At 40.5% G+C, this 15,134-nt stretch overlaps 1 protein-coding gene across 9 annotated transcripts in view; it reads left to right on the top strand.

Moving 5' to 3' along the window:
* LOC131038497 (uncharacterized) overlaps positions 1-15,134 on the top strand; it is a 413,595-nt gene that overhangs the window by 141,895 nt on the left and 256,566 nt on the right. For all 9 annotated transcript variants that reach the window (XM_057970943.2, XM_057970942.2, XM_057970938.2 and 6 more), the window contains exon 4: positions 1,031-1,098. In XM_057970943.2, the coding sequence (XP_057826926.2) occupies positions 1,031-1,098 (68 nt within the window). The remainder of the gene's footprint in view (positions 1-1,030; positions 1,099-15,134) is intronic.

The following is a 15,134-nucleotide window of genomic DNA, read 5'->3' as shown; positions in this document are numbered from 1 at the left end:
TATGGCATCATTCGGAGAACTAAACATGAGTTTTTTAGCAATGATTAATTAGGTCGAGTGACTCCATTCCCTGGTTATAGAAGACCAAGGGTTAGGGGATAGTTCCATCTTTGATTTCATTGCTATGTGGTGCCCACTCAGAACACCTTTGCCATACTAGGACAGGGAAAGGGTGGGGTAGGCCTGCTGAGCAGTTATGCCCCTCCTTAGCATTGGTGGAGTAGACTTAGTGAAGACTTGGGATGGTGGGTTGGAATTTCAGGTAGTGGGGAGTGTTTTTTTTATGTGCTAATCTTGTAATGCTTTGGATGATCATACTAATGAAGAGCTAATATTTCTATAACTTTATATTATAACACTGAATGCTAGTACCATCAGCGGGGTTGATCTTTGCTTATTGCTGATGTACTTACCCACTGAACAAGTACTTATTTTGTAATAAGTTTTGCCACTGAATAAGTGGAAGTGCACTCTTGTTTTCCCACTGCATAAGTGGAAGTGCCCTTTGTTTCCCACTGAATAAGTGGAGGTTTTGTAATCACTAACCATTGAATAAGTGGAAGAGCTTGTTTCATTTTTAGTATTGCATATGCACTCCACTGAATAAGTGGTATTGGCTGGCTTGTTTCCTAGTGCTCTACTTACAGTTGATGTTTGTTGGATCTTTTGAAGGATTGTCTGCAATTGAGTTGGACAGTTTGGAAAGTAAAATTATCAAGTTACAAGTTATCAGGCTCAGTGTTTACAGACACCATTCATCTCTCTACTTGATTATCATGTGAAAGGAATAAGTGGAATTCATTCTTCCCAAGACCTTTACAAATTTTAGCAACAGAGCAAAATTTTCAGATGATGTCTTCTACTTAAAAAATGAGCCTCAAATTTCTGTCTGAAATGAAGTTGCAAATGCTGGACTTCATCTCCAGAATACATGAATTGAAAGAAAAAAAGTTACTGTTAAGTTATAAGTTTCCTTTATGATATGTCAGTTGGAATTACTTACCAGAACATGTTACTTAAATTGTGTTAGATTGCTGAGCTGGCTGGTGGGTCTTCTTCTCTGGCATCTGCCACAGGACAACCGCAGGGTGGAACAAGGTGAGTAGCAACTGGTATCCAAAATACTTCTGTCATTAATTTTTAGTTATTCTGTAGCTCCATTTCCCATGAATATTCATCATTCTGCATCTGATGAAATTGTTTGGATATTTTGGTGCCAGAGACACAAACCTGCTAAACATTAGATAATAAATAACTTGGACAACACATAGTTTTTTCTCTGGAAAGTTTTTAATTTTCTGGTAATAAGCTCTTAAATTCATCTGGTGAGACAATAAGGTCTCAGCTGTAAGTATGTAAGAAATGCTGCTAAGTATTCTCTTTTAATGGAACACCTCTATTAAAATTTTTGACAGTATATTGTACAAATTATAGGCCCAGAAAAGAACCAAACCCAGAAATGTAAGCATTTAAAAGTCTTGGATAAGATGGAAAGTGCAATTCTAAAGGGCTTTCACTAGAGATCTGGTAACTCTTTTAAAGTCCTTTTCTTCTCACTGAGCAATGCAAAACACAATCCCTACTGATTTGTATTGGGTGCATACTCCTGTGTATTTATGGAACCTGCAACCTTTCTAGAATTACAAATCCTGTAGCTCCTTGTGGATCTGCAGAAGTTTCACCTCCATTGGGATGCAGAAGTTGCAAACCACAGATGTTCTGCAGAACTTACTTCCTTCTGTGAGGTGGCACAAAGTATTCTGAAGTCCTTACTAAAACTTAAAAATATCAAACAATTTGCTTGTGAAGCTATATTACTAATTTGAGATTATATGAAATTTTCTCAATTGAGTAAGCGGACTATATTCAGCAAAACTGTCTTAGTATTTCAAACTATGGCATATATGACTGATGACTCGCCACAAATAATCAGAAAGTTGGTAGAAAGAATGAAAGAAAAGGTTATATATGTTTTCATGGATGGGATCTTTAGTTTCTTTTGGTGATTTGTCAAATCATTTTCAATGGAAAGAATTACCTGAGATTTGACTTCTTAGCATAAGTGAAAGCAGAGACTGATCCCCAAAATTTTCTTCAAAACCTTACTTCTTCCCTATATCTGATTCTTATTGATACAAGCCTTAAGTGGGTCTCTGAAGAATCCTTCAATAGCCTAAAATGAACATCACAGAAATGCTCGCTTCTCTTTTCTTTTCAATGTATCTATTATCTTAGATGACATAAATCTAAGATGATCCAGTAAGTTTTTTTAAAAACTGTTCAAATCTTCTGGGTGATGCTCTCCACTGTTCATGGTTTCAACAATACTCCTGGCCCACAAGATGAAATCAAATAGAATCATGATGAAACTCTGCAACAAAGGAGATAAATGGCCTTGGAAATTGCACCATTGACGTGTATTTATATATAGTATATATAATAAATGTGATTAAGTGTAGATGTGTTAGTGTCAAAATAACTTTTATGAAAACTAGGTCTTAACAACCATTTTCTTTTGCTTTTATGAAGCGTAGGCATGTTATATATCCTTGGAAAACTCTTAAAATGTATTTCACATAAATGGTTTCAATGCTGCATTATTGCATAGTGCCCTTAAAGCTTTATACTTTTACTGATGATTCTGGGACTGATACTGGTCCATGTACCTTTCATGGTCTTTAATCATCTTGGGTACCTGACTTTCAGAAAAGAAATATAATTTAACAACTCTGCTGGTCTGGGCACAACAGTAATAATCATAAAAATAAAAAAAAAAGAAAAATCTGAGAACACACAAAAAAGAAAAAAACATATACAAGTAATTAAAATGCTGCTATTCCTACTACATTTGGTTCTAAAGAATCAGGCTATCAGCTACTTATTTGGATATTCTCGATGAAGAGAATGAGATGTTCTGTCAAATAATTCTTGCATTTAGCTATGACCATTGACTATTTCCCTATTATGAACAGATAATATAAATCTATGATATATATATTTATGATATATATCTGATATATATATTTATGATATATATCAAATATCATATATCATAAAATTGTCCTTTGGCAAAGTTATAAAACAAAGTCACTTGGACAACTTAAGATATTATTTTGATTATTTCAGCTCAATTAGAGAAGGGGAAATGACAGTTCAAGCCAAGAACAAGAAGGAAAAGTAGAGAAAAGCAAAAATGGATACATGATAGGCTACTAAAAGAATGCTAGTTGGGAAACAATGTTCATATCTCATCTTACCCCGTTAGTGGTCAAATCAGAACTAGAAATGCAATCTGTAAACTACTAGATGTATGCCATGGGGTACGTCCTCAAGATGCTAGACCTAAAGACAGAGTGGAATTCATGTAGGAGAGCGCTAAGATGGTTTGCACTTACTACTTGTCTATAAGCAGAAAGTTGGAGAAGGGGGAGCACGAACTAGCAAGAACCAAACAAACCCTTAAGGATTCATAGACAAAAATTAGAGCTTTTGAAAAGCAGCTGAATGAATAGAATGAGAAATTATCTTCCCAAGTTCTCGAGCCATGGGAGAACATTGAGAGAGAGAAGACTAAGAGCTATAGACAAAGTTTTGTGAAGCACAAAGTACTACTAAAAATATAGGCGGCAAGCACCTACAACAGAAACAAAATGAGAAGAGTCACAGCAAGAAACTCTCACCCTAAAGCTGAAGTTGGATGCACTAGCTAAGGAGGCTTCTTTTTCCAAGTGAAGGAGAATATAAATGACAAGTTACCACCCTTCTCGCACAGGTTGGGGGATTAGAGAATAGGAATTTTCATTATATGTTGAAATAACTAGCCTAAAGCAAAATTGGCTGCTTAGGATAGCAGCTTGAAATTATACACGTGGATGGTCAAATGTTACTAGTCCAGAAGCTAAAAAAGGAAAGCATTTATGCGGCAACTTGGAGGATCACAAACATAAAATAATCACTCTATTGGCATAGGTCCAAGAATTGAAGTAGCTAGTATACTCAATAGACCTCATTAAGGTTGTGTATCTCATATTGGGGCAATATCATTCAATTGACAAGTGGCATGCCCTACAATTTATTGATTTATTCCAAACCTAGAGTTTGGAAGTGAAAACAAAAGTAGATGAGGTTTTTAATACCATAGCTAGAATGATGGCAAGTCTAAAAGTGTTGTGAAAAAGTTATATGACTTAAGAGGGGATAAATTGACTGTTGTGGGGATAACAAATAGGAATGATGTGACATTAAAGAACAATGATATTTTGGATAATGCATGATTCCTATCCTATGTTTGGTCCATTTCCTAGATAACTATTTATGAAGTTCTTTAGAATCTGAGGTCGTTCTTCTTTAACTTTATCATTTGGTTAGGTTTTGTACTTGACTTGGAAGGGAATCACCTATTGGGTCTTGATATTGATATCTTGTGATTACTATATTTTTACACACTTAATAAATTGCTTTGAGTCATTGTGGTTTCTTAGGAGAAGTTGTGACTAGTGAAAAATCTTAAATCCTACTCAATGCCACTTTAATTCTCAAACCCATTATAAGCTTCATTGCTTATGAGCCAAAGTACGGGTAATATGTGAAAAAGAAAAGCAATATCAAAAGAAAGAAAAAATGAGAAAGAAAAGAAAAATCAAGAGGAATAAATAAAATGAAATGAAATATCAAAGTATTTGGCTTTGGGAACATGTGAGTAACTCCAATGGGGCTATGGACGCCTGGCTAGCAATGGAGAAATATCCATGAGATTACAACGATAACCTCCTCGGGGCTATAGACACTCTCTGGCAGCAAGGCTCTATCTAGGATGCTTTTGAAGTTAGGATTACTCATGTAGCTCATCACAATGGATCTTAAGAGTCACCGTGGTCTTATGAGTTGGAATGAATACATTTGAACACACTTGGGTGATCAAAGACTAAGTGCCTTGATCCAATTTGGAATTTTTCTTCCCTTTTGGTCTTATGAGTTGGAATGAGTACATTTGAACACACTTGGGTAATCAAAGACTAAGTGCCTTGATCCAATTTGGATTTTTCTTCCCTTTTGAGTATGTTTCCTATTTATTTTTATTTTTTTAAACTATGCTTTGTAAAATTTTTAACATGATCGGTGACACTGGCACAACACGCCTTCCGACTCCACGTGAAACGCTTTTGACTTAAAGCTATGAATCGGGGAGGCCACAAACGGGGAACCTCATCCTCACACTTCACTTGATCAAACCTGCAAGCTCAATGTCCTAGCGAAGGCAAAAGGCCTGCAAGCACAGTGGCCCAACAAGGATTTGAACCTTGGTGGCCGCTTCACGAATGAAGTGTTTTAACCACGACACTACACGTACGAAGACGAGTACATTTCCTAGTTATTCGATAGGTTGGGTTGAATTTTTCGGAGGTTCTAGGTGTGGATTGAGTCTTTATCTTTGAAATGTTTAGGAACATTTATTTGAATTGGCACTAGTGTTATGTTGCAAACATACACGCCCCATTGCAAATGGGGACCCCCACTTTTTCACTTTTAGCTTAAGTGTTTTTGTTTAGTCCTCTTAGCTTGGTGATAGTTTTTTTAGTCTTTAGCCTTTTCTTGTGAGTGGAGGTATGTTTGTGAGTGTCAAGATTGAGCGATGTGAAAGATTCAAACTTTGTCAATGTTGCTAAAGTTGCTATGTTGTCAAAATTGTCAAAGTTGCAAAATGTTGTTAGAGTGCAAGATGTTGTTATGAGTGGATTGAAGAGTAAAGAGTGGTAAGTTTGCTTGTAATTCCGTTAGGAATTGCAAGAACATCACCTTAATGTCATGAATTACAAGCTTATATTTGTGTAGGACCTAGGCGAGAAAAGGGTGAGAAATTTGCCCAAAGTCTGGAGTCAACCCCCTTGCACCACATATAAGTACTTGAAATTGTGCAAAAGCCTAGCAATGGTGCACCCTAGGTATGGGATGTATGAGGATAAAATTTAGCTAAGTCAAGTGATACCCCCTTGTAGCACAATTTGTGCACACCAACACTTCAAGACCGCTCAAGGAAAGTTTTGTGCATGGTAGGGGAGGAAATGTGCCCAAGCATCATATCTATCGCTTTTGTGCATGCACATCCTTCTTATACGCCTACCCTATTTGTGCACCTCAATGCCTCATTTGCGCCCTTGCACCTTTAATTGTGCAAGTCAACTCTCAATATGCCCTCTTAGCAACTTTTGTGCAAGGCAATACCTTGGGCTTGTATGCACTCTCTTCTTTGTAGTGCAATCTTACCTCAATATCCTGCTCCTCACTTTGTGCATGAGCACACTTTAAATGCACCCATCTTCATTTTGTGTGCAAGGGCACCTACAACATGTCCTCACCCTTGTGCAATGATAGGTCTAAATTCTGGCCAGTGTGAGGGTAGCATTGTGCATACATGAGGTTTATATGCGCTCAAGAGGAGGCAAAATGTGTTTAAGGCAAGAGTTAATCCCATCCAAGCACATACAAATTAATGCAAGCCCCCCTTGTATATGCGCTCTAGCTTTGTGCATATACATGTCTTGAATTCACCCTACTAGCATGACCTACAATTGTGCTATACCTACTTGTGCAAACAAGGTCTCAGTATGCACTCTATACCTCCTTTGTACATGTGTAACTCCTAAATGTGCTCATTAATCAATGAAAGTAGTCATTTCAAACCCACTATGCAAAGCTAGGGGTCATATGCGCCCAAAGGAAGTAGTGATTATAATGGAGAATCAGATCTGAAACGTGAAAACGTAGTCCTAAAAGTATAGAACTCAAACCTAAATGCATAAACTCACACCTAGAATCCTAAGAATCAGACCTGAAAACAATGAAATCTGATCCTAATTCACCTACAGCAGAGCAGATTTAAATTGGACATTGTTGAATTAGTGATGAATGGTGTTGAAGAGGGGACGATTGACTTATATTTATACCCATTCATGGGGTAAATCAACTTCTTGCCGACCTTGAATTTGTGCAAGCTTCTACATGAAATTCGCTCCATGTTTTGTGCATAGGAGGACCCTAAATGTGCTCATATTGGGCACTTAAAAGACATATTCTGCACTTAAAAGACCCACTCTCCTTTGTGCATGTTAACCCCAAAATCCCGCTTAGGTCTAGGTCGGCTCATTTTGATGAAGGAGAATTCAAGAATTTAAAGTGCGAAATAAATAATATTCATGGCAGCCGACCTAGAAGGATAAATAGGAAATCCAAGGTGTGATGGGATCATATAAAACAAAGGTTAGTTGTTTCATTCCAAAAATTCATTTACTCCTATTTTAGGTGCGGTGGCAGACCTGACTGGAAGCATCAGACCTGATTGCAGATGGTTGACAGTTCTGAAAGTCATTTTTAGATACACATTTCTTGGTTTGTCAATGATATTTCCAAATTGTGGGGAGGCTTTTTGAGTCTGATTTGTTGAGTGTTGGTTTAAATTTCATTCAATTCATAATGTATGATGCATAATTTCTTTGGTTTTTAGGATGATGAGCACAAGAATACAAAGGAAAGCTAGCATCAAAGTCTTCAACATGATAGAGGAGATGCACTTCATTACATCAAGATCCACGAGTTCAAGGATGCAACATCAAAGGGATTAACATCAAGAGAAGGACTCAAGCGTCACCTCAAGGATATAACCACCATATGGAGATAGTTCTATAACATGAAGAGGTCCAAGGCATGGCAATGAAATAAGGAAATTTTGCAAATATCTTGAATTTCCTTAAGAAATCCAAGATCCAAAACCAATACAACATGGAGATGCCCTACATAAATGCAAGGATCAAGGTGGAAATTCATTACATAAAGATGAGGTTCCCAAGTGTCAGGAGGTGAAATGCAAGTGTGATCAAGGAAAGGTGATAGTTTCAGAAGAGTTAATCAAAGTTAGACACTTGATCACCAAAGATGACGCAATTTGGGAATATGTCCTATCAAATCAAGCAGTGACACCATGATTGACAATGTTGAGTATCAAGAGATGTTACCTCAACACAAGCAGCACTTTGTGATGATCTACATGAGGACATGCTGCGGTGGCATCCTATTCATCATCACCAACAAGTCAAGTTACTCCTTATCAGCATGTCTAGGTTCAATGTACTTGATTCATCTCATGAAGGAGCAAGTGACACATGGTACTACATCGAATTTTGTTTCACATACCTAACCTATATTCTCACTAGTCAACATTCAAGAATGGACATATGTTCTACTTCTAAGTGATATAATAATGTCATTGGTCGAAGGAAGTTAGTTGTAACTAACCCTAATTAGGATTTCATCATGTAATCTCAGTCATTGATCTTGAGTCAATCTAAGCCATTGAATTGTAATTGAGACCTCTATATAAGGTTCAATCCTCTCATTTGTAAAGGTTAATAGATTGAAAATAAGGAATAGTTGATCAATAGATAGTTAGTAGATAGTTGATAATTAGTAGTAGAGTAGGAGGAGGAAGCTTGAAGTTGTTGCTAAGACTTGTTGAAATGATTACATGATTTTCATTGAAGCATGGTGGATCTCTATGTGTTGTTGCAACATTTTGCATGTTTCTTGTCACTTCTCAAGTTTAGATAAAGTTCATTGATTATAATGGAGAAATATGATGATACTTGTTGGAATTCCGGTTTGTACCATTTGTAATTTGCTGATTGTAAGTTGCAGTGTATGGTTAGGCTGACCCTCACTAAGCACTAGTTCGATTGTGGACATTCACTTGGACTGCGCCAATATTGGTTGTTTGAATGAATGTTCATAATATGAAAACCCTTAATTATCCTTTGGAGATTGCATCATTTTTCTGTAGCTGTTTCTGCATGGCGAAGCAAGGCTTGATTATGGAATCCATCTATCAAAACATTATCACTGTTCTGAGGGTTAGCATAGACTCTCTAAACCCTTTATCCTTTTGCCTTTTATTTTCAAAGTCATTTAGATCCACGTTCCAGCCATTTTCAAAGCGTAAGTCCCTTTGTGATTACTAGCAAGATCACATCATACACTGAGTTGTTTGCATTGTAAACCTTGGAGTTATCTCATTTGATCACATCAAGTAGCATATGAGGTTTCTTTGTTCAAGAGAGGATAGAATACTTGGTATTTTATTTTGTGTTCGAGGTGTCCTAAAAAACACATCAACAAGTTGTTGGCATAAAAGCTCTACCATTGGTGGTGTAGAGGATGGGGTTTGTTACTCTCGAAGTGATGAACTTCTGTTGTGCGTTGCACACGCCCCCTGTCGCCGACAGGGTCCCCCTTTCCAGTTTTGAGTTTTTTGATCGTCATCCCGAGAATTGAATCAGAGTTTCTCGTATCTCCTCGAGCGAGTTCGTGATCAGTCCGTAAGCTGATCAACGTTGGAGTAGTGAACCAATGAGCCCTTTTGACTGATCTGGCTTTCGGGCGTAAATACCAAGAGTTTGTTCCAAAATTTCAAAACTTAACATAATGCATCTCCTTTTCGGACCCCAGGTCCGAACTTGGCGAAAGTCAAGTTAAGGTAAAAAAACGTTATGCGCTCCTCTTTTTGGATTTAAGTGTCCGAAAGTGAAAATTCAAAATTTAAAAGCGTAAGGTGGAATACCATTTTCGGACCCCAGGTCCGAAATGTCCAAAATCAAGTTAAAACGTAACGCTGCGCATCCATTTTTGGACCCCAGGTCCGAAATGTCCAAAATCAAGTTAAAACGTAACGCTGCGCATCCATTTTCGGACCCCAGGTCCGAAATGTCCAAAATCAAGTTAAAACGTAACGCTGCGCATCCATTTCGGACCTTAGGTCCGAACTTCAACAAAGTGAAGTTTTAAAACATTGTGCAAACATCGCATTTCGGACCCTAAATGACAAAGTTAAAGTTTTTTTAAAAAAGCTACATAAACACCGTTTTCGGACCCTAAGCTCCGAAAAGGGCGAAGTAAGTTTTAAAAAGCAAAAACGCACACCATACATACTTCGGACCCTAAGCTCTGAAAAGGGCGAAGTAAGTTTTAAAAAGCAAAAACGCACAACAAAACGCATACTTCGGACCCCAAGCTCCGAATAAAAAGGGCGAAGTAAGGCTTTAAAAGCAACCATATTAAACACGCGCTTCGGACCCTAAGCTCCGAAAAAGGCAAAGTTGGGTTTTTTAAACATAACAAAACGCGCATTTCGGACCCCCGCGTCCGAACTTCAACAAAGGCAAATAAAGTTTTAAAAACATAGCGCAGCATCCATTTCGGACCCCCGCGTCCGAGCTCCAACAAGGTGAAGTTAAGTAAAAACATAGTGCAAACAACGTTTTCGGACCCTAAGCGTCCGAAATTCCAAGATGAACGTTTAAAAGCAAAACATAGTGCGATTATCGTCTCCAGACCCTAAGCCTCGAGCGCTGGCAAAGGCGAGGAAATTAACCCTGTGAGATCGCATTTCGGACCCCAGGTCCGAACCTCGGCGGGGATGGAAGCTGAAGGCGACACAATCATTTTCGAACCTTAGGTCCGAACACAAAACGAAGGCAAAGTTAAAAGCCAATGCGATCATCTCTCCCGACTTAAGCTCCAAGCTTTAATGCAGAAAGCGAAGTCCAAAAAGCAAGCGAAACTTTAACGCAAAAGGCACAGTTTGTAACGCGGAGGCCAGGGCGAGCACACCCGCGAAGGTTAGATTCGAAAACCTCCAATTCGAAATTCGAAAGGAACTCTTAAATCCGAAAGCAAGGAGGTAAGACACCGCATCATCCTCCCATCAACCATTTAAAATTCAGGTTGTTAGACACAGAACCATGTGAAATTAATAAATCCTCTTTCATCTTCCAAACTGCGAAAATTTAAACAGGAAGGATAACCGTTGGGATTCAAATTTTGCAGGGTCATCCGCTCGCCCCGCACGACAAGGTCGGGTAATCACCCATCATTCGCTCCAATCAGGTAAGTACGCCTTATCGCGTACGGTCATTTAAAATGTGTGAATCAAATAGGCAAAATACGCAAAATTTGAAATGCTTAGAGTCTGCATCTCCGTCATTCGAACATCCAAAATTTAGGATTCATACCCGAGGTTTGACCGGAAACTGCATCTCTTTTCAAAATTCTCATGTTTTGCCTTTGTTAAAATTAATCAAAAAAAAAAAAATTCGAGAGTAAGAATGCTTAGTCATGAATCTTCAGGAATATGATGCTGTAGAAGTTAATCAGATTGTTAGCCCAGAGTGATATTTAAACTAATCTCGGTCTGTTGAAACACTTCTGTTATTATCTAACCCGCATCGTCATTCTCGAGTCACCTTGTAATCCGTGTCTGGCTGTGCAGGATAAATGCCTAAATCAGCGGCAGAATCATCAAAAACACCCGCTGCAGCAGAAACCTCACGAGCATCCAAATCAGACATCCCACGGAAAGTTGAAAGAATGAAGTATCAGTATCAGAGGGGAGGGTTAAGAGAGTCAAAGGTCCAGAGTATCTGGGACAACATTGGTGACACCGACCTTGGCCACATTGATATTCAGGATTTCAGGGATCGGGTCTTCTCACCCAATGCATATGGCAGGCCTAGGCAAATGCTGGAAAGTGGCATCGCCCAAGCAGCAGGTTTTCCTCCAGCAATCCAGAACTATGAATTAGTAGTGGAAGCTGCTCGGCATTACGAGCCAAAGTCCAGATTAGTGCTTCTGGAAGATATCACTATTGCCGACTTCTCCCCTGAGGCTATCGGCGATGCATTTGATATCCCCTTTCCAAATAATCCCATAGCTACAACAATGGACGAGGCACAGGGGGCGTATGATATGAACCCAGCTCGATGCAGGGCACTAATTAACGAAGAATGGTTCAAAGAAAAAAGGCCTTTAAGCACCAGGATTGTGAAAAAGACCCCCAGAAGTGACTTTCATAATGAACATGGCGATATGGTCACCTTACTTAGCCGAGTCATGGGACTCCCTAAGTCCAACTACTTTGAAGAATGGATGTTCTATTTTACAGAACAGGTCTTTGCCGGAAAGTCTAAGTTTGACTGGGCTCAGATCATAAGTGATAACATCCATGCTCAGCTGATTGAGCTTGAGACAAAGAAGTATTTCACCATGACCTCCTATTTGGTCTATATGTTCGCAAAGAACCAGCCACTGCCAGGATTAATAATGAAAGGTGAGATCGGCAATGGGCCTGGTCAGGTAAAGGTTTATGATTGCTACCCGCAGCTGCACTACCAGGATATAGCTCAAAGGGAAAAGAGCAGCCCGGCTTACGCGGTTGGACAGTACGAACGTGTCAACGACGCCTTCACAATGCGCCTAGTCAGGCTAATGCAGGGAGGGTTACACATAAGGCTCTCGGAGCAAGCTACCATTTTAGTGCAGAGGTATGGGGCCTGGTTTATTCAGTTCCCAAGATTCTCCTACATCCGAATTGCTGGCTTCGAAGGTGCCCCCCTTCGACTTCCGCGGTACCCAACCGATAAAGTAGTCCTCATGGAAGTGGCAAGGCAATCACGCCCTGCCGGCATATTATTACGAGAAAGCAAGCAGGCTGGATTCGCATTTCCAATGATCATAGGCAACCATGATGTCCAATTGAGAACTCCCACCCTAGCAGAAGAGTCCCTTGCAGAGCTAGCCTCTTATGGCCTACAGGAACATTTCCCAAGAAAATGTTTTGATCATGACAATTTGGCAAAGAGAGCTTACGGTAGGCGCTACAGAGCAAAGGAGTCAATTGAAGATTACTGGAAAAATTGCTCCGATGACTACGAAGTCAGGCGACGGGAATATTCTAGATTGAGTGTGCAGCAAATGCGACTCTTTGAGTACCGTCGGGTCCCGGATCAGCTCACAGACTCGGGGAATTGTCTCTAAGTCCGGGAATTCGAAGCAGTGAGGCATCTCTTGCCAGGCGTTGATTGGTCTCGAGACCCAATCACGGATTTCGAAGCAGTCATGGCAGCCCCGGCAAGATACACAGATCAATGGTTACAACACCAGATCGAGAGGCTAGTCCATGAAGGGGTCCAGTTTACTTACCATCTGATGGGCAATTTCGACTCTCAGTCTTCCGAAGATGAAAGGACATCAGCTGAAAAACCAGAGAAAAGGAAGAAAACTAAGGCTTGCAGAGGGACTCGGACGTCCAAGAGAACAAGGAGGGAGAAGATTCCCATAAGAAGGCCAGAGACCGCTTCATCTTCAGACCCCAGTTCGCCCGATGGTGCCATAGATTTGGATTGCATACCTGCTCCGCCTTCCCAGAGCGACATAGAGGCATTCCAAGCCAATGATCCTCCTGCTCCAGATATGCCGGACACCGAGCAAAAGGGCCCCAATTCGACCAAGCCGGGTGACCAGATAGAGGAAGGAGAAATCCCATCCACCCAGGGGATCGAAGTGCATGAACCTACCCAGCAGAGCCGCCATGAATTACTACTCCTCCATGCAGCCAAGGACGACTCAACTGTCGAAGGGGAACAAAGAACAGACGAGATCCATGAGCTCGAGGGAACCAAGGAGCCACCATCACAGGAAGATATCAGACAATTATTCAGTGAGATAGGGGAGAACTCAGATGCAAACAAAGAGCTTCCTCCTTCTTCCACCCCTCCGATGGCGGGACAGCTGTTAATTTGTGATCAGCCAGTTGAAAGTATGGGAGCACAAGGTGCTAACTTAACCCTATCCTCAACCCAGACGGTGCCTCAAGAGTGGCTGATCGCCAGAGCTCAGCGTAGGGCCGCCACCAAGGCGCCCATCGACCTTGAAGACATCTTCTAACGAATGGATCAAACAAAAGCAAAAGGGAAGAAGAAACCGAGAACATACTCTAAGATAACCAAGGATGGGCAAAGGAACCGCACTCTTCATATTGCTACCCCGCCCGTAAACAAGCTAGCAGATCAAATAACCCTTGCAGATTATAGCATTACGACTGTCCCCATCGGACGAGCTACAAAAGAGCAAGAAAAGGAGGAATTTAAGGACTCGGTGCAAAACATACTCAGACAGCTCGAGGAAATCACGGCTGAAAAGGACATGTATCGAGCCCGTGCTGAACAAGCCGAGGGATACATCGATAAGCTCCTACGGCCACTACACAACCCCTCTGAATCCCATATTCCCCCAATGGCATTGGCGCAGAGGACCACAACTGAATTTGAAGGAATCCGGGATACCGCAAAGGCCGTTAAGGAATGGGTGCAAGACATCAAGAAAAGGGGAGAACAGATCCTCAAAGAAGTAAAGGAAATGGCTCTCCATCGAGAGCTCACTCTCGTCAGGTTGTTGGAAGTAAAGAGAGAATCCCTTCACATGCATGAAGTAGCGGCCTCTACCCTTCCCCTCCTAAGAGCTCTTTTCTGGACACATACACAAATTCCCACACTGCCTGACATCTTGAGTCCCCATAGCATCAGTGTTCTCAAGGAATGGTATTGGACCGTCACCATGAAGAACGATGCCCAGGAAATTATTGACAAAGAAAATGACGCGTGTGAGGCGATTCTGGGGAACATGCAAGAACTAGGCAAGACCATCCTCCGATCAATGGTTTCGGGGTGGATAAATGACCTGTCCGACAGTGTAATCCGGCCGGATTGGGAGGGAAGATTGGGAGCAGATAAGGCTTCTTATTCCATTGAAGACTTAAGTTTTGCTGGTCAGTTCCATTCAGACATATTATGCTTCGAGCGTAATCGCTCCAGCTGGAAGGACGGTTTAAGGCACGTGGACCAGTATCTCGAAGGCATGCAATACAAAATTCGCCACCCTCCCATGCCCCCTTTTAATCCCCTCTTCCAATTATGCATCAAGTTTCAGGAATATGTCCGCGAGGAACGAGCAGCAGGTCGTGATTTATGGCGAGAATACCTGCATGGCGAAGACCAGTTTCTGCAAAAGGAATGTGAAACCAGAATAGAGAAAGCAGTTTCTCAAAAATGCTTTTTTTCCCCCAAGTCTTAAAAAGTGCACTTTTGTCCCAAAAGGGTGACAGTTGACTTTTGGTCAACATATTGTAAAGTTTTTTGTGCACCTCCCCTTTTTGGATTATTTCAAAGTTGTAATTATCCTTTGGTAGTTATTGCTCCTTTTGAGTAGTTGTAGATATTTATCTCCCTATTTATGAGTGTGGGTCCCTCTTTTTG

This window comes from Cryptomeria japonica, chromosome 10 (genome assembly GCF_030272615.1).
Source record: "Cryptomeria japonica chromosome 10, Sugi_1.0, whole genome shotgun sequence".
In the NCBI taxonomy this organism is placed as follows: domain Eukaryota; kingdom Viridiplantae; phylum Streptophyta; class Pinopsida; order Cupressales; family Cupressaceae; genus Cryptomeria; species Cryptomeria japonica.
The sequence above is the reverse complement of the archived record's forward strand: the minus strand, read 5'-3'. Positions and strand labels throughout refer to the sequence as shown.